This window comes from Gambusia affinis, linkage group LG13, assembly GCF_019740435.1.
Source record: "Gambusia affinis linkage group LG13, SWU_Gaff_1.0, whole genome shotgun sequence".
NCBI lineage: Eukaryota > Metazoa > Chordata > Actinopteri > Cyprinodontiformes > Poeciliidae > Gambusia > Gambusia affinis.
Window position 1 is genome coordinate 24,173,787 of NC_057880.1, and position 20,892 is coordinate 24,194,678.

The following is a 20,892-nucleotide window of genomic DNA, read 5'->3' on the forward strand; positions in this document are numbered from 1 at the left end:
GTATATACAGCATAATTCAGGGGAACAAAACCACACGCCACAGGTTCCACCATTCCAGTTTCTGTTTGACAGATGCACAACTCATGCCAAAGCTTTGGATACAAAGGTTTTCTCATTGGCGTTTTTTAATGCTGTTTTTATGCTAAATATAGGATCTGATCTCGGCATATTCAAAATGCTCTAACTTGAACAAAGTGTTGTTTTTGGTCATACTGCTGTGTAAGCTGATGTAAAATAAAGAACTGTAACTGTAAGTTATATTCCTGCTTTTCTTGCACATATGATAATTACATAACATTCATCAAGTTATTGATTTTTCTCTTTATTTGCATTCTTGTCAGCTCCAGTGCTGCTAATTCTAAGGTACAGGCTCTGAGAAATTGAGTTATTAAAGATTAAAAACATTTCTAAATACAAAGGTAGTTTCTCACTGCTGCCGTTTCCTCTGTAGTTTTTTTGAAACATTTTAAAAATGGAGCTTTAACATAACTGCTTTGTTACATTGTAATTTATCAAGCCTTTAATTTCGGTGTTGAAGTTAGACATCAGTCAATGTACATACACAGCCATGATTTAGACCTATATATTTTGTTTAGGTTCAGATAATGCAACACTGCCTGGTGTAAAGGGAAGTGTAGCAAATGATACAGAAAATGAAAAAAAAGTAGGCTACCTTATTAGATCCACAGTAAAAGATTTTTTTTTCAGTTGTGAAATTGATGTAACAAAATCAATATACAGGGAATTATTTTTTCTTCATTTGAGAGCTAAAACTTGAGAAAACAGTGATAACTATGAATTATTTCCATGTTGGTACTGAGCTAGCAGACAGAAACAACACATTTAATCTAAGGTGTAGCGTGGCATTTGAGCCACAGACTGTGCACTGTTTTCCTTATTTCTCCAGACATGAGGTACAGTTTCCTGTGATAAAAGTAAAATGTCAGTTTTCCAGCATGAATTATAATTTTCGACCACAAATAAACATTCTTAAGCAGCAGTGCCACTTTTGAGCTTCTTTCATAAGGGAGAGAAGGCGTAGTGCTGACAGAATGTTTCAGAGGAATCTGAGGGACACAGTCTAAGTTGGATTTGTAGAATATTGGATTTCTGGGAAATGTTGAGAAACATTTCAGTGTAAGAGTTGTCTTTTATTATAAAAACATGCCTTTTTAATCTAGAAGACGTTGAACGTTTTAGACATTACTTAGATATATTTCTTCAACAGATAATATTCACTGGCTTTCTGTCACAAACAGGAATTCATTATTTATATGCAGCACCTTTTTGATGCTGACTGATCAAACTTGCACAGTTCTGTTTTGTGGACAGTTATTTTTTTAAAATTTGGACTTTTTAAGAGCCGCAAATCAATTTTCTATTTTGGACAGTATAAGGACCATTAACCATTTGAGTCAACTTTAATTTTTGTACCTGAGCAGCTGAGAGAAATTTAACACCAAACAATAAGTAAACCTGAAATGATGAAAGAAAGCATCTTTCTGTTACCTGGAAACTTTTCCTTGTTGCACCTTTGAAAAGCATGGACTGTGACTCCACAGACTTTTCTCTTCAGTTATTGTTACTCTAACAATTCAACACAGCTTCCACCCTCCAAATGCTTTCACAAAACAAGCAGAATTGTTCTGTTTTCTTTCTCTCAACACTAAAATAGCTGAGAAGAACCAAAGCATGACTTTTATCAACACTGTACTACAGGACCAGCCTGAAATCTAATGCAAGAATGGTGTCTGGATCGGGTTTGATGCATATATTTACATAATCTTAATCCTGTATCTAGTAATATATTCTATTTATAGCATAAGATATTTCTTTGCATTTCTTTGGAGTTTCTAAAGAACAATTACTTTTCTTCATTCAGCACCAAATACTAAGGAGTTTACTGACAGAGGATGTTGCGGATAATTTCTGATCATTAATCATGGAAAAGGATGTAAAATCCACTTTCAGAAAGTTTCCTCTGATTGTTCAAGGCTTTGGCACCCATACTGTTGTATTATAGAATGAACTCTACCCATCCTGGTCCAGGTAATGACATGGAATCATAGTTCATATTTATTTGAAAAGCTTTGCTGGCCCAGATCAGTAGAATACTAATGGTGTTGCCCTCGGCGCCAAAGTTTATTTTATGTGGGTTTTTTTATGTGGTTTCATAAAATCTTCAAAACAAAACCGGTGCCAGTTTCACAGAGCAAATATGTTTTTGTTCTACAACTAAGTCAGAAAAGAGAATATGCAAGCATCTTATCTAAACATTTAAAATAGTTGTTTTCTTGTGATAAGGAATCCATCTTGTCTTAATAATGCTCCTACAGTGATGCATTGTCTTTGTGCAGACTCACAGAGCAGTGACCTCTGCCCCATGTTAAGGCAATAAATCGATGAGTGGCAAGAATTTTGAGTATTCAGCACATCCTGTGATGGCAGAGCGCTGAGCTGCATGATGGTTCAGAATAAAAGACGGTGCTCCAGGCCTAACCACTTGGCCCACTTGCTTTTTATGTAGCATATTATGTACGATCAAAGAGAGAGGTAGGTGCAAACAAAGCGGGAGATAGCCGCTGACTGACCCGACCAGACCTGGTGCTCAGTTTCTCAGGAAGACAACTTTCCTGTCCTTTCCAAAGTATGCAGTCAGAATAGTAACTCCAGGAGACTGCCTATTAAAATTCCTCGGTGATTCTGCTAAAAAGTCAATCAGCAAAAAGAACTACTCTTCTCAGCTTCAAGGTCAAAGCATAAGTGAAGTTTTTTTAGATATATAACTTTTGAAAATTGTAAAATAAATGTATGAGGTGTGTGTGTGTGTCATTCATTCGTCTTCCCTCAAGATTAAGCTGGATGGTTATTTGGGAGTCCTAACATTTCAAGTCCAAAGTACCTTTGGGAGTATACAACAAATCACACACCATTAGCCACAAAAGTAAATGTTATACTTCTAAAAGAGGCCTTTCTTTTTTATTAATATACATGCTTTACATTTTCTACACTAACATTACTTCCTGGAAAGTAACAGCTTTCCAGGAACTACAGCTGGCAGTAGACCGTTGCTTAATTGCTCAACAATGTTTGTTTTGGTCACTGCTTGTTGCTATTTATATGACAAGAATGTTTTTTGTTGACTCGTGCATCAGAGGAAGAGTACAGTCATTCAGTTGTAGTCAGAAGTTTGTATTACACATCTGCAATAATATTTAAAAATAAGAGTTGGGTGCGTATTAAACTTTTCTTTGGGAAGTTGTGTCTCCACCACAGGCTTTCTGTACTCATAAACACGTTTCTGACACAATTACTTATGACTATTGGACAATTTCTTTAAACCGCAGCTTATTATAGTTGAGGTTCAAAACCAATACCAGACTTCTGATGGAATAACAAGCTGTGTGTATGTTTTAACAATATATCTGATTATTTGAAAAAAAAAAAAATAATGTTTTCTATTCCATCTAGTTTGTAGAGTTAATCACTGGAAAACAGCCAAAGCCCTTAACATGATGCTGCAATAATCTTAAGTTTGAACCCCCAATCTTGGCTAAAACCAAACTTTTTGTCATTATGCCCAAATAATTACGTTTTTGTCTGATTATGTTTTCTTCAGAAGGTAAACCAGTTTGACAAAAATTCAGTCAAGCTTGATGGTGTCAGTTTTGAATCTGGGCTTTTTTTTTGTTTTGTTTTTTTGTCTGCACCTCATGTTGCAATGACCATGATTCTAAATATTCTTTAAAACTGGCCAACATGAAGTATGTGGAAAATTTTAATCTCAGCTGTAGTAGTTTATAGTTTAGAAACTGATTTCATTTAACTTTTCAAATTTTGGCAAAGAGTAGCTAGAGTTGTGATAGAAGTCGATAGTGGATTAATGCACATGACTAGTTGATATCCAACCAAGTCAATAACTTTTATTTTCACATTAAGTTCATATTACTTTGTTTGTTGGGAAAAATAACCCAGAAAAGAAGAGTCTGAACTATTGCTCAGTTTCTGAAAGAAGCACAACCAGTCTTCTGCTCCTAATCACACAGAGTATACAGGGCAAAGTTAAAGGAAACCAGGGACACAATTTCAGGAAGTTTTCCTTGGCCTCCAAATAAAAACCAGAGAGGAGATTTTTCTGAGATCCATTTTTAGTATTGTGAGAGCTCTGGGGTAGGCGGGGTGGATGGACAAGGAGTGCTGGTCTGGAACTGCCACATGTGTGTTTTTGCCTCTGTGCTGGATGTGGTTTGGGTTTCCAGCTAGCAGGAAATGGTCTGTGTGGTCTAGCTAACAGGTGCAAGTTAACTTACTGAAGCATGACACCAGCATTTCCAGCAACTTGTCTGTTAAAATAGCAAAATTCTCTGCTTTAATTAGACTTCTTGAAAGTTTCAAAGCTCCCTTCATTCCCAAGCAAAAGCTAAACATACTGAATGGGCTTCACCGCGTCCATGGATGTGTTGATGGGATCATAGTTCATTGTGTGTTTGGATAGTCTGCAAACAGAAGGTCACTAGAATTCCTCTGACAGCTCTTTTCTCTGTGATCAAATGGATGGATAAACGGGAAGTATGGTCAGGTCTGACTCTTTCTGTGTCTCTCTCCTCCAGGTACCTGAAGAACAATCTGATAAGTACAGTGGAGCCTGGGGCTTTCCGTGGTCTTTTGGCCTTGAGGAAACTGTAAGTGTGATTAAGCTCTGAAATAGCCTGATATGAGGTTTCCTGCAAAAAAAAAAAAAAAAAGAGTAGATGTGAAGTTTAGATTTGATTTCTGTGCTGGGAATGAGTTTTATCCCGGAGTGATTCCATCGTTCTTCAGCATTTGCTGAATCCTTTAGTCAAGTCATGCAGAAAACAATAGAAGAAGTTATTATTTTTTATAATCTGCAGTCTAACTTTGAAAAAAATGCCACAGTATTGTTAAAAATATAGTTAACTCATATTTAAGACACAAATTAGTTGCTCCTATTGGTGCTAAAATAATAAAAATATATTACTGTTATGTCTAGCCTTTGTGTAATTATTTTGGGTTTGACAAAAAAACTTTAATAAAATTCACAAAATGAAAAACACAAGTGAAGTAAATAAAAATGAATTGAAGTTTGTGGTGGCAATGTGACAAGATGAAAAGTTCAGGGGGTCTGAATACGTTTGCAAAACGGTGTGCGATGTTCCCTAGCAGCTTCTTAATTTGTCGTGGCGTATCGATGCATGTTACACATTAGACAACAAAATATATTTTTTCTTTTTTCTTTGCACAGTGCAGATTTTTGATATGTCCGATCAATGACTTAACTGGCCCAAAATATTCCAAATAATCTCCAGTATTAATTTACCGTAGATGAACCTACCATCTACCCTAAAAAGCTATTCCCTTGTGGATTATGTGTTTCAGAATGTCTCTGAAAGTTTTTAAAATGATAAAAATTGCAACAATTACAAATCAAAGATTTATTTCTTTACCTTTTTTAGAAGCTGCCGTTCTTATACCATTTACCATGTTTTATACCATGTTTTGTTTCAACTGCATTTTGTCAACCTCACTATATAAAAAACATAAATATTTGATGGGTGAGTCATAATGTGTGGAATGCAAATAGGGGGGAAAGGGAAACAGGAGTGTGCAGGAGAGAAGTGCTTCCCTTGGACAGGGGAAGAGCAGCTGTTTATTGTTTTGGAAGCATCAGGGTCAGAAGGTCCTAGTTATTGTTCAGCCGCATTCTGCAGCACAAAAATAGAACATAAAGAGTAAGTAGACATTCACACCCAGCAATAAGCCATAAGAATGGCTTTTACCGCTTATAAATGGTATTTTTTATTTGTTTTTTTTTCATTGGAAGCTTTTAAAAGATTCAGTGTTTTAAAAATAGAACAAAAGTTTCTTGTCATTTCTAAGCAGGCCTAGCTTCTTTCTACCTTTCTACTTTCTTCAGTGATTGCCTCAACATAAAAGGTTAAGGAGTGAGGGAGATTTATTACAACCTGGTAGTCAGTAGGATCTGGACTGGCAGGGATACAAACAGTGAGTTAACAATATTGATTCTGGGCGCGTGTGCATGCAGCCTTGGGGAGAAGCAGAGGGCTAATTTAAGTGCTCCCCAACTGGTGATTATTCGAGTGCTCTGCTTATTTTCCCACAGCTGCTCCAGCCCAGTAGCTCTTTAATTACAGTGTGTGTGGGCGTGGAGATTTGGACACAACAGTGCTCCGCCACTCGCATATGGGCGCCTGCTCCAACTGTTCATATCTGTTTGTGTTTAGAATGTGTGTGTGCGTGTGGGTGCATGTTAGGTGTGCCAGCAGTTGTGTGAAATGTGAAATTTTGCAAAAGGTCAGGATGGATTTCTAAAAGTGGCACAGATGACAAAGAAAAAAACAGCGTTTTCTGCTGCTTAAGTTCCCTGAGCATGCAGGCATGCATCGCAGCACATGTTAGCACAGACACATCTCTGATTTCTGTTCCTACTTATTCTGACGACCATGTCAAGAAAATTCTCCAAGTCAAGTGAGGCATACTTCTTCTTTGCCTTTTTGTCCTTACAGGGATCTGTCCGACAACAGAATCGGCTGCCTCTCACCTGAGATGTTCCTTGATCTGGCCAGACTATTAAAATTGTGAGTAGCTACCTGTGTTCTCAAAGGTTTTATTTTCCATTTTTTCTGCAACAACTAAAGCCCTACAAGTAGCTGTATATTTGCATAAGTAATAATGAGAGAGAGAGTTTATAGTGTTATCTGTGTTTTCTGTTTTCCACCAACAGAAATTTATCTGGAAACATTTTCTCCACACTCCCGACGGGACTGTTCACACACCTCCTGGATCTAAGAGTACTGTAAGATGAACAAACAATGCATTTATTTAATGTGTGGTAAATATACTCACCTCCCACTGTAGCCTTTAGCTCAATTGCTTGTTAAACCAGTGGTGAAACAGCCAATCACATTGCAGCAATTCAGTGTATTTTGGCATTTAGAAGCTGTAAAGACAGTTTGGTGTGGAGCAGCAGAATGGAGAGAATTTAAAGGAGTAGTATTATGTAAAAATGACTTTTGAGCTTTCCAACAGGTTGCAATGCTGGAGTTTTGCCTTGATTCGTTCATACATGTTTGAGAAATCATTTAATCTGGCGGAACTGTACATCTGCTTAGCTCATAGAAGGTACTTCTCAGTGCAACGCTGGTAAAAATATTGGTAAAATGTTGCTAAAGAGCTAATAGAGGAACAATGTTGTGATGACTTCCTGAAAGCAAAGTATTGGGAAAAGCAGTAATTAAAGAGACAGAAGGTAAATCTAAAGTCCTTAAATTATGAAGTCATATTTGATATACATAGCATTTTTTTATAATAACTCACGGCAACATAGTTACTCGATTGTGCTATAAAATGACACTATGTGGCTAGAAAACATAATATGACCCTTTTAAGTGACCTTGGACGTTGTTAGTACCAGGTGGGCTGGTCTGACTACTCTGAAATTGCTTGTTAATGGGCAATTTCTCAGGTTTGCAAACAAGAGAAAATATCTAGAAATCAGCACTTGCATGGTTGAAACTGACTAGCTAATGTCAGAGATGAGAGGAGAATGGGCTGACTGTTTCCAGATGACAGGCAACGGTAACTCAAATAACCACTTACTGGAAAAAATGGGCCCACTCTTCTTCATATAAAATCATGGTTCCTAATGGGAACAGTGTGGAGTTTTTCAAATGGAAGACTTAAAATGCCTTGGTTTCATGGGCAGGAGTGATAGGAGGAGGATTTAGTGGCTTCAGTAGTTGGGGCCTCATCCCACTTGGATGTTGCTCAGGTCTGTTGCAGAGAAGAAAAGGTAAAGCCAGTAAGCAAAGCCCTCGATTTATCAGTCTGTGTACATTCCAGCTCTCACTATGATCAATACTGAAAGAATGAGATCCTGGATTCAAGTGGCTGAAATGATTTCGCTCCATAAAGTAGGGGTTAGGAGCTCTATCATCCAGGGTCAGCTCAGAGTGAAACAGCTGAAGTTAGTTGAGGTAGTTTCTCCATCGGATCATGATGTCTCTTGCATGCCTTCCTTTAGAACTTTGCAAAAAGTTTTACAGAATTTTGTCCAAGCAATATGGACCAAATCTATTTGAAATGTGTCTGATTCTGTGTTGAAACTATGCCTTGAAGATTTAAGGTAGTTCTGATGTCAAACCTGTTAAGGTGTACCTCGTGAAGTGGTCGGTGAAGAATTTGACTCACTGATTTAATATGAATTGTGAGTCAAATTGTGGTAGTCTGTCTTTAAAGTAAATCAATGGAATATCACCTGCGATTTAATGAAAGAATGCAATAGAGAAGACCTGTCCACATAATAATTTTCCCCAAAGACCTCTTAAACTCTATTTCTAACTTTAATGAAAATATTTAACTCTGCTTATTTGCATGGGATGGAAGAATAACTTCCTAAACTCTAATTATCACTTTTGTTCTTGGTACAAAGTTTGTTTATGTTTGGATTGCAGGCATTTTACATGTTGAGCTAACTGCTGCAAGTGTGTCCTTGACTTTCAAGCCCTACTGAATTAAATCCTGACTGTATACTGGTATTGCCACCAGGAACTTTGGAACCGAGACCTTGTTTTGTGACTGCCAGCTGAAGTGGTTGCTCGTTTGGGCTCAGCAGAACTCGGTGAGGGTTGGTAATGACACGGTCTGTGTTTTCCCAACCCACCTCCATGGCCTGGAGCTGCGCAGCCTGCGAGAACAGCAGCTCAAATGTGGTAAGACTTTCTTTTCTATAACTGTGTAGAGCTAACACAACTTGGACAAGATGAGCTCCGAGTTCTCTAAATGTTGCATCATTTGTAAACAATCGTTGAGTGAAAGTATGCAATGCGTGGTTTTATTTATTTTATAATTATTCTAAGTTGGAAATATGTAACTTGTTTGTATATTCGCTTTCTGTGCTCTGGTACTCCTAAATTAGCTGAGTCAGCAATTTTTTAAAGTCTACCTCAGACCAGCTATAAAGATGTGGAGAATTTTAAAGCTGCTATATCCAAAATAATATATCCTAAATTGTGAGTGTCTCACACAGTCGCACACAACCACAAATCCACCTAAACATGGCCAAAGACGGTATTAAAGAATCAACCACGAGGCCCATGGTTCCGCTGGAGGAGCTGAGGAGAATCCACAGCTGGAAGTAGATGTTAACAGAACAACTATTACTCCACAAATCTGGGCTTTATGGAAGAGCAGCAAGAAGAAAACAGCTGCTGAAAGAAAGCCATGTGACGTTACATTTGAAGTTGCAGACAACGCTGCAAACTTGTGGAAATGGATGTTTTGGTTACATGAAAAGCACAATGACCTCACTATAGTTTTTTACAAAGATGAATGAGCAAAAATGCTTCCCTCTGGATGTGCAAAGCTGGTAGGAATAACTTTAAAAAATTGCATCTGTAATTTCATTAAAATGTAGATTTACAGAGTATTTACTCAGTGGAACAAATGCATGCCGCAGTTTCATGGACTTCATCTGTAATTATGAAAGCCATGTATCGATGCCCTTCTACTTCACAGACATGCATTACTTTGTGTTGGTCTCAGGTATGAAGGAAATGCAAGCTGAAGAGATACATTTACAAGACATTGTGTGTATTAAAGACAACAATATTGAAACATCTAATGCATGTTTTATGCTCATTTAGGGCAACAGATTTTTGAAAATATTAAAATGACTTCTTCATCAAGCAAAAGAGAAATCCAGCAGTCTTTATCCTCTTTTATCTGACAACTGAAACTGTGGTTGTCTTCCCAGCCTTTCTCTGTCCTTCCCTCAATTCTCCCTTTTTTTTTTCTCCTTCTATCTCCTCACTTTGTGCCGCAGTCCACCGGGGAATTGTATTTCATATGTGATAGAATCGTGCTCCCCCTCTCCTTATATCTGGATTGTGCCGGGGACATTGCTCGGGAATGAGAAAATGTCTGTGTGTTTGTCCTTGTGTGCGTATATGTGAACTACAGGCATCTAACATGAAGACGCACTGTGTGCACAATATGACACTTCTCCCAGGAAACTAATTAAGAGATATGTGTTTTTTGTGTGCATCATGCACATGATCCACCTCCTGCAGTTCTTGTTTTTTGCATACACAGCCAGTGCTATCCAAAGATGTCTATACCACAGATATTGCAGGCTGATTTCCTCCAATCCTAACTGGATGTGTTTTCCATTTAGTCAAAACAATCCAAAGCAATTACAGGCTAATTCTGCACAGTCCCCAGACAAAGAGCCAAGAGAGGAATCCAGTGGCAGGACAAAGAGCACTCGTTTCAGGCCCTAAAGCATCCATTATGGGATTACAGTGATAACATTATGGGCTCCATGCTCGTGCAATTCTTGGCCTTCATACAACACTCTACACTAACTTCATCTTGCACCACCTTGTTTGTTCACTTGGCAACAAGCTGTTTGCGGTTGGATGTTGTGAGAAGCTGTGAGAGCCAGGTTTTAGCTGCTAATTGTTGATTGTTCTGTTCAAATGTCTACACTTCTTTAGAGAGTCATTCACAATCCAGGTAAGGTTGAAACGATTATTTATAAAAAAAAAATCCTTTTAAAAATGGAATAGAACATGAATATACCTCAGCAACTCAAGGTACTTTACAAATATTGACATTTATTAACTAATTGTTTTATCTGCAGTTTTTATAAAAACGATACGTCATATTCTGTGTTATTTGGACTCTTTGCTTCTGTTATTTCCCTGTATTGATTTCTTATTTTCCTTCATACGTGTTTGTTTCCTCTGTTGGTTGAGTTATTCTCATCCGATCAGTCTTGTCTGGTTTTATTCTTGATCTGCTCTTGGTTTTATTTTTTGTGATACTTAGAGTTAGATTAATTTCCTGGCTCCCCGGTTGGAAGTAGTGCCACAGATTTCCAATTGGATTTAGACTTAGACTTTGACTGGGCTATTCTAATACATCCATTGATTTTAAGCTGTTCCATTGTAGCTTTGACTGGATGTTTTTTTTTTTGTCCCTATTGCAAGTGGGCCAATCTTGGGTCTTTTTCTGTTTTCTTTAACTTGTTTAAAGGCACAGATCATATAATGTTTTATAACCCAAACCCACTTTAAACCTTTCCTTCAGCTTCAGCTTCTGAGCTGATAAGAGGTTGTTTGCTCTTCATTGTTCCTAACAAACCTGTGAAACCATCCATCTATTTTCTGTTCACCCTTGTCTCTTAGAGGGGTCAGGAGGGTTGCTGGTGCCTATCTCCAGCTACACCTGTGAAACCTTCATAACTATATATGAAATCAGTATTTATTGGACTATATTAATTAAGTGACCTTTGAAAGCACTTTGCTGAAGATTTGGATTATCAGAATAATGGAGCTATTTACATTCCACACTTTTCAGATTAATTTGTGTGTGTGTGGGTGGGATCATTATTTTGTGTTAAAATCCCAATTAACTTAGTGTTTCTAAAATAATTTAAAGAAGTTAAATGGGTCTGACTGCATTTGCAAAGTTTTGTATATTTATTTCACTCTGCAGCATCCTGAGTGTGATAGATAACAGACGTTTGCCCTAAACATTCTGACGCTGTCGCTGTGGTGATCCAGGTCAGGTGCTGGCTGCAGATGAGTGGGAACAGAGAAGCGTGCTGGGCTTCCTGACATCAGGTGCTTCCTGTGTTCAGAGGCATCTGCTTCATTCATTTCGTCACTGCCTTCTTTTTTTAAAACACCGCTGGTGTAAGACGGCAACACCCCAAAAATGATGTACAGAGATCATCTGGTGTTTTACACACGAGTTCACTAGATGATTCTGCTTTCATTGGCAGTATTTTTTTCCTATGATAGTGTAGTGTAACTGTACGTCTCAGAATGTGTTATTGAAGGTGTTATGGTCTCAACCGTCTCATTGGTGAATTATCCTGCCGCTGGTGTTGCTTGAGTCCTCTTTTGTTACATTAGTTTCAGCAAAAGAGAGTCAAGAAATATCCTGAGGCTGCACCTCTTTGCTGGCTGCTGTTTGTCTTGTTCAGCAACAGAAATTACTTCTATGACGAGGAGTTTGACTTTGACTGAAGGTCCGCCAGTTGTGTCAGTCAATTTTGGCGCTTGTGGAGGCATGCAGCAGTTTGTTTAATATAAGTTACTTTTAAAATGTGTGAGTTATTTTCTTGCATCATTTTTTCCTTTCCACCTCAGTGAGATTGCAGGGGAAGGGTTTCACATTCCTCTCGTTCCTGTCCTTCTCGCCGTACAGATGGTCCTTTGGAGATGCCGCTTTTCCAGCTCATCCCTTCCCAAAGGCAACTTGTTTTCCGTGGTGACCAGCTTCCCCTGCAGTGCACCGCGTCTTACCTCGACCAGTCGGTGGAGCTATGGTGGCGTCACAACGGCCATGGCGTGATCACACAGGAGGACATGGGCATCTATGTGGAGAAGACTCTACTTCATGACTGCTGCTTGCTTACCAGGTACCAGAGGAAACGTGAGCTAAGTTCTGATTTCCTGATGACTGGCTTGTTGCACTCACTTATAATCTCCAAAGTGTGTCAGTAAGTAGGTAAAATGGAAATTTTCTCCTTCACTTACAGCACATATAGCCTTACATAAGTATTTTCTTTACAATTTGTCAGGTTCGCAAACACAAATCTGAATGTACTCTTGGGTGATTTTAGGTGATATACCAATACCAAGATGATACATGGGCTTCTTTTTCAGATAAAAATCAAAAAAGGATAATATCTCCACAAGTTTTGCACATTCAGATGCTAAATGCTTCCCTATTCATCATTGAAAACATCTGAGTCTCAATTAAATTGGATAGAGAGCATCTTTCAACACTTGCCATAGATTCTCAGTCAAGTATGGATGATGACTGAACTATTACAACACTCATAGTGGTTTGCATGTAGGCCAAAGCTGTAAGTTTTGGTCTCATCTGACTGGAGCGCCATTTTCTACTGACATTCATCAAGGCCAAATGTTTGGATTTCATGATTAAAATGAACTTTGGTTTGGCTCATCCACAAAACAGGAGAGAACCAAACTGCAACAAACATGTATTCTTATATGTAGTGTAGCATAGTAGTTTAAGGAAAAGGCAGCTAACATCTCTGCAGACCTCACACATCCTGGACACAAACATTTACCCTCTGGTTTAATCTATGGAGCGCTATTTGGGAAACCTGAGTTTCTACCTCAGGCTGTCTCTCTGGTTAACAGAGTGAACATTACAGCCTGAATTATCAGCTAATTTGCTGTGAAACAAAATAAACATTTTATGCACTGTCATATGACAGTCAAACCTATTTTTCTTTCCGTATGTCTAGAAAGTAGGCTACAAATAGTTGCACGTATTTTTTGATTATCCTCATTTCATTTCCTGTACTACTAATCTATTTATGATTTATACCTTTAAGTTGTGAACGCTTGAAAACCAACGTCAATTTCCATGTTGTTCTGATTTTAAAATGACCTCTAGATACCACGGTCTGCAGCATTGGTGGTCAGTGTGTTGTTTCATAGACAATATTAGGACTTCATTGTTTGTTGTGCATCTGATGCCATAGGTGTGTTATTATTCTTACAAACACATCTGTTTATATTCATCACCCTTAAAAGATTAGTATTAGTTTTTTTTGTTTTAAAAAACATTGAAAACTTCTTATTCTTTTCACTACACGTCACAAATAAGCAGCAAGTCAAGTCGGCTTGTTACTTAAATTCTTAATTAATTTGTGACGTTTGTGCAATGCAGCACTCAGACACAGAGACCCGTTTCTGGTCTCTGCCTCACTCACTTGTAGGATCTTGGGTTTTTCATTTGTTATTGCCGCCCTTGAAAGGACACGACAGAATTGGCTTGGCATTTCACCAAAACCTCACAGCAACCCACAGCTCGTCTCTTGAGATTGGCCGTCCATTCTGGGCAGAACCCAGCGCTGGCGGGCCACTGGCTGATCACACGCTAAGAGGAACAGATGCTGAATCATAATTGAGGTGATAAAGTGGACCGACATCACAGACATTTGTACATTTTTTTTATTGAGAGACTGCCACAAGCCTCTATCCTCTTTCTCTCTTTGTCTTCCTGGTGGTTTGGTGCCCACGTGGTCATGTGCATGTACGTATGTGTTACAGTGAACACATTTAGGTAATTGTGTCGCAGTAGTTTAGGGACTCTGGAGCTCATTGCTGTTGATTATGTTTAGTGCTACGTATTCTGACTTGGAGTCTCTGACATCAATATTGATGGGGAGCTAACAGAATTATGTTTGAGTGTGTCAAGAAGGCCTTAACATTGTTTTATTTGGTAACAAGAACAGTGGGCACGTTTTTACCTCAATTCCTGGAAGGATCCTTCACTTCCCTGGCTTAAAACACCACACACATAAATATCATCATGTGGTTTGGACAAGGTTGCATCATGTCCAAACCACCCAAAATGTGCCAACTATATGTAAAAACGATTCCTGCATGTTTCTTAGTAATTCAAATAGATTTACTTCAGGTTATTTTGGGAACAAAACAACACAGTGCTGCGGCAGGTTTTCGCCCATGTGTCAAATTTAATCCAGCACTATTTTTTAATCATATTTATAAGAGCTTATAATTCTTTAACTCCTAAATGCTATTTTTGGCCAAATCACAGTCTCATTTTTCACATTATAGTTTTGTAGTTAGTAGCTTCACTTGCTTAAGTGACAACACATCACCTTGCAAAAAACACAGAATCTTACCAAGTAGTTTATGTCTAATTTCTAGAGCAATAATCAATAATTCCTTAATATTGATGAAAAATTTTTTGTTCCATTAGCAGATTATTTCACTTATAAGAAGATATTTTTCCCATGTTTTTAGTGAAATAATTTGCCAGTGGAGCTAATTTTCTCTTATTTCAAATTTACAAAGATGTTTGCAGAGACTGGACCAAAAACACTTAAGATTTTGTGTTTTTACAGTGCATATGTGTTTGCAATTAAAGCATAAACTTGTATGTACATATTCTTATGGCCTTCATATTATATTATTACTATCATATGTTCTCCAACGGGGTTTCATCATCAGCTTTCCTACAGAGTATATGTCGGCGAGAAGAGTAACTCGTCTTGCTCTCCTCTTAGCCCTTATAAGCTTATTCCCTGCATTGTAGACGGCTGGTTAGCGGGTTTTTTTCTATAAAGGTTGCATCATGCTGGGTTGGCCATTTTGTGCTCTAAATGTATCTTACAGCAATCCTCTGTGTGCATATCTTGGCGAGTTCTGTCAGCTGGAGTCTTGCACTAAAAAATCAAAATCTGTTTATATTTATCACTCTTGGAAGATTGGTATGAAACCTGAAATTTTAAATTCTTGTAAAAGTATATTATAAACCCAGTAAGTGACTCCTAAGACAGTTTTATTTTCGCCAGAACTTGAATGTATGAGAAACCTTTTTTGCATTTGAAGTTCAAATCAAATCGAATTTTATTTGTGTAGCACATTTCAGCAGCAAGGAATTTCAAAGTGCTTTACATCAAATCAAACACAAAAATACAAAGTGATGCAACATAGAATCAACAAAAAAACAACATCAAGTCAGATTCCATCAATAAATTTGCAATTGATTACGTTTCAAATACAACTCTAAACAGTTGGGTTTTTAGTTGAGATTTAAAGGAAGTCAGTGTTTCAGCTGTTTTACAGTTTTCTGGAAGTTTGTTCCAGATTTGTGGTGCATAGATGCTAAATGCTGCTTCTCCTCGTTTGGTTCTGGTTCTGGGGACGCAGAGCAGACCAGAACCAGAAGACCTGAGAGGTTCTGGAAGGTTGATACAACAACAGCAAATCTTTAATGTATTGTGGTGCTAAACCATTCAGTGATTTATAAACTGAATGGTCCATATACAGTTTGGAGGTTTGCAGGTTACACAGAAAATACCAATCTCTGTGCAATGAGCATGAAGATTTTTTTTGTTCTGCATGGTGAGATCATTTTTGTTGCAGTCAGGGCAGTGACAGAAAGCAATGCACCAAAAGCATTAAACGCTCACACTCCATCACATACAATAGGGAGTCAACTGCAGTGTTGATGTTTCCGAAAAGACTTCTCCAAGACACTGCAGATACGGTCCCTCTCTGACTGATAACAGATTGATGTCAAGCAATGCTTGCCACGTCTGTAAGAACATCCTTAAATCTTTATCAAATAATAAAATCATGCTCAATCAGAAAGCCTTTGTGTTTGTAATTGCACTCCTCTACGTCTAGAGACCAATATGCATTTTTTTCACTCCAGGTGGAACCAATTTGGGTCACGTTTCTTTTGGCACCTGAGAATGCCTCCCTCTTTAAAATACCCCAGCAAAAATCTGACATTATTCCCATAATTGATGAATGTATAACAAAGCCAGTTCCAACAAAAATAGTGTGTTCCTCACAAGCTTAATTTTACATTTTTACCCTCTACTTCACCTTAAACTGCAAGAAGCAGTGGAAAATCTGTGCTTTTTGCATTTCAAGCAGTTGTTTATGTAAAAATCTATGTATCAGAAATGCCACTAAAGTGCTTCTAATGGTATGTTGTTTGAAGTTTAAGATGCTCATGTCAGAATGGTTCACCTTGGCTAACTGTCCTCTGACTCAGTCAGCCTTGCCCTCTCTGGCCCATCAGAGGGGAGAGACTGAATACACAGGATTTAGCACATGGCTTAAAGCCCCTGTCTGGATTTGTCGCACAGAGTTGCAGCAGAGTGAGCAGCGATGCCAAAGCCGTGCAAAGTGACCTCTTTGAAGGTGAATCCAAAATGTTTAGCGTGTATTTTCTCAGCTAAATTGTGTTTCATCCAGCTTTACGCTATGCTCAGTAAGTTGCCAATGTTAGCAGCAGAACATGAGAGGTTCCTTCACTTGTTAAAACTTCACATGTGATATTCATGAAATGAAATTTGTTTGGTAATTCTGTAGGATTTTTCCTTCTTAATAATTCACCTCCCTACTATTATAAGTGCACACTGTGCTCTGTCATAACACACAGTTATTTGCTGGCGCAGGAGGGACTTTAAGCTTCTCCGTTTACATTTCTCACATGGATCAGTAGCAAAGAAACGGGCCCTGTGAGGCCTGATGGCTCTACAACGTGGGCCAAACTCCTGCTGAGTAATGGTGCTGAGCCAAACTCCCAGTGTTAGCTATGCTAGAGGCAGAAGTGGGACCATCCTGAGATTCATGTTTCATTAATCAAACATTTTAGAGCCCTGTAGCTAGCTGCAGCAGACACTTGGGATGTATCTCTCTTAATCCTCTCCATTTTTAATCAGACTAATCTTGCACAAAATGAGGAACGTGTTTGGAAATATTACCGAAAGCAAAGGAAAGAATAAAAAGGCTCTTTGAATTATCTGTCATCCTTTAAGCATTGCATATAAAACAAGAAATTAAGTTTTAGGTTTGTTTTTTTTTATAGTTTTTTTTGCTGCATTTATCCATCCATTTATCCCGCCATCACTCATGACCAAAACATGAAAAAACAAGCACTGGCCACCATTCTCTAACCGAAGGGCGAGACCCACCTGTTTCCAGTTGAGAGTATTTTAGTTTTCTATACACCAGCAGCCTTAATAACTGCCTTGGGGATGAAATCATCTGCTTTCTTCAAATGCAGCAATTACACAAGGTTTGTACAAGGAAATCCCCATGATCCATTCAACGACTTTGCATTGGTAAAGATCTGGTCCACAAAGCTTCACAAGTTAAAAATTCTGAACGTAGAAGAACACAAAGTCCTAAAAGCCAGTCTTGATCTAGCTTTGTGGTTTCCAAGTGTCTTTTTGGTGGATATTTTGCAGTGTTTTCATTTCACTCTGTCTTAAATATTTCTCTATGCATGCTTTTATACAGGTGTTGCCAAGGAAACCGGATTGGATTATCTTCCAACACTGTAATGAGTTTTACCTCTTGTTTCATCACTTCACTGTTTGCCAGTTTAGGTCTTTCAAGAAAAAATAGAAGCTTAGTTCTAATGAAAGACATTAAACAAAGGCAAAGTAAGACGTTAATTAAAGGAGATTGACGTATTATACAGTGTGGAGTAATTTAGAGATTGGCAAAAAGTTCTCTTCTAGATCCAGTCAGTTTTTCTAACCATTTTCATGCCTGTGTGTGCAAAATAAACAGCCATTCATGCATGCATGTACGTCATATTGCATTTGTTCTGACAGCTGAAGCCAGAAATGTACATTACAATCTAATGGCCTCCTGAGCTCAGAAAAAACCCAAAGTCACCAACTGTCATTAGCAAGCTTTAATTAAAAGATCAGTGCTTCGGAGCATTCCGGGGTTTAGTGGGGACAGACTGAAAGTTTACAGTCTCATAAGCAACATTATGTAAATCAATTGATGAATGTCTGCGCAGACGCATAAATGTTTCTAATGAGTCCACAGGGAGCTGCTCCACAATGATGCAGTGTTGCTGTGGATGTAGGTCAGGGCTTTGTGTATGGCTGGTTTGGGGCCCTTCTCATCTGATTTTCACAAAAGTGCAGTTATTTTTTCAGTTTTAAAAAAAATCTATTTTATGCTTTTGAATTGAAAACTGAACCAGTCTCTTTGCTCCTGTTGTTTGTTTTTATGGATTAGCAGGTCAGGATTGTGTGATTGATCTGTCACAAAACAAAAATCTTCAGTAGTAAAAGTTTTGCAGAGAGACAGAAGCAGGAGTGGTTGTGTCTTGGTATGGTCAGTATTTCTCTGTGCATTCCCCAGCATGTAATGAGTTGGCACATGTTCAGCAATGATGTAACTGTTCCCCCTGCAGACAGCTCATAGTTAGAGAGAGTGGATCCACATAGTCTTCCATACATGCATGGATGAAAAAAACAACTCAACTGGTCTGAAGTTATTTCTGTAATTGTGCTGCAGCCACTCCTCCAGTTCTGCATTCTTAAGCTTCTCATGCACCTTCTCCTAAATCTTGCTTCATTTTAGGATTACAATGTTTATCACTCCTGCACTCTTTTTCTGCTTTGCCTAATACCACACTGCCTGGTTAACTAGCCATCATCTGTTCAACAGTTTGAACCTGGATGTCTTTTAGGGTCTTGACCTTCTCATTCTCAAAGTCACCCACTTTAACTCTGGAACTTCCAGCTCAGAGTTGACACAGATGTTCCCTTGTTCCTTTTCATCCACATTTTATCTGGCCAATATCTTACACCTAGCTGAATGCTGAACTGTTTCAGAGGTACTTTTGTACAGATTACATCTACGTCCTGCACAGAGCCTGTTTTATTGCTGGCATAATTAGCTAAGAGTTCTCAGTATCTGGCACTTTCTCGTTCTGTCAGTGGTATGAACCATGGATAAGCTCATCTCTCCATGGTTAGAGGATTGTTTCTTCTGGTGCTTGTCTTATATTCTTGGCCTTTGCTACCTGAGTCATTTACTTACAATCTCTTCAGTTAGAATCATCTTCATCATCCTCCTTCTTAATGATCTGTGTTGGATTTTCTTTGCACTATGTGGAGCTTTTCTGTATAAATATCTGTGACTTCTATCTCCTCCTTTGAATAGGTCACTGCGCAAAACAGATCCATTGACAGATTGGAGTTATTAATTTGGTGACTTTCCTGGACCTGCTTTGCTCACTGTTTTTATTTGGTAATGGCTGACTTCCTAGAGGCCTCATCAAGGCCACCACTCTCCATTTTATCAGTATTGCATACATAATTTTCTTAATGACTGATATTTTGTTATAACGGGTGTTTTATGTATCTTTATGTTTCCAGAGATATTTTTGAATTACAAAATGCAGCTTCAGTCCTCAGTAAGGTTTGCAACAATATTTTTGTGCTCTGTGAGACGAAACAGACTCAAGCAAGTGTCAGGAACTCATGGGAGGAAACCTGCCTGACTTGAACTATTTATTGATCTTCATCTTGGATTTGAGATGAAACTAAAATCCAACAAAATCATTAAACTGGAGGTCTTTGTTCTTGAGGAGAGGCCTAAGATTCCTCCTGAATGGTACCGAAGCTTGTGCCTGACGTGGAACTGTATTTACAGGGGGCTAAAATTTTCACAATGTCTCCTTTCTTTGCTCTAGCCCCCCAAATAACCACCTATAATAGCAGTTGTGTTGAGATATGAGTAGTTGGATTGAGATTTTTAGTCAATAGCCTTCATGGTTTAAATTAAAAATAAAATCAATATACCATTTTGTATAGACAACGTTTTTCTTTTGCTGGACTTGTATGCGTGCTACTGACCTGATGATGTTTACTTTAAGGTCAGAACAGTTAGTGTGAGATTTCACAATAACACTGTAACATACTGATTTAATCTGTTACAGTTCAATCCCCAAATAATCAACTCAAATGCAGAAATCCTTCCTACTTTCCAAGATATTACTGATATGATCAAAAAGGTGTTTGTGTTGTCTTGTAACAAACAGATATTGCAGAAACACAGTGCTGGTGAAACTCTAGCTTCTTTGAATTGAGTCATTATCAACAGAGTTTCAGCTGTGCACCTTATACATTTTAACAAACTAATTTGTATCTGATATTATGAAGCAGTAGTGAATAAAACAACAGCTTTAAAAAAATGCATAAAATACAAGTAAAGGAGAGTGCGACTAAACACACAATTTCACTGAAAAAAGGCAGATCATGATTTTAGTCGTATCTTTGGTTCACTGTTATATAATTCTTGGTGCTATAAATACCTGTAGTCATGCATCACGGTCATAAGCTCTGCTGCAGTTTTCTAGTATAGGAAACTTTAAGAGATGGATATTGATTTAACCTGATTTATTAACTTATATTGTTGTTTTGTTTACCACCTAAACCTTCTGCAAGACGTTCTCAAGCTGTGTAAGAAATGCCTGTGTTGACAGGCTGTGTTCTTCCTTTTCTGT

The 20,892-nt window shown here is 38.1% G+C and overlaps 1 protein-coding gene across 3 annotated transcripts in view; it reads left to right on the forward strand.

The window, feature by feature from the left end:
- LOC122842460 (adhesion G protein-coupled receptor A3) overlaps positions 1 to 20,892 on the forward strand; it is a 181,147-nt gene that overhangs the window by 34,878 nt on the left and 125,377 nt on the right. For all 3 annotated transcript variants that reach the window (XM_044136367.1, XM_044136365.1, XM_044136366.1), the window contains 5 exons: positions 4,611 to 4,682; positions 6,546 to 6,617; positions 6,764 to 6,835; positions 8,587 to 8,750; positions 12,256 to 12,469. In XM_044136367.1, coding sequence (XP_043992302.1) covers positions 6,586 to 6,617; positions 6,764 to 6,835; positions 8,587 to 8,750; positions 12,256 to 12,469 — 482 coding nt within the window. In that variant the 5' untranslated portion in view covers positions 4,611 to 4,682; positions 6,546 to 6,585. The remainder of the gene's footprint in view (positions 1 to 4,610; positions 4,683 to 6,545; positions 6,618 to 6,763; positions 6,836 to 8,586; positions 8,751 to 12,255; positions 12,470 to 20,892) is intronic.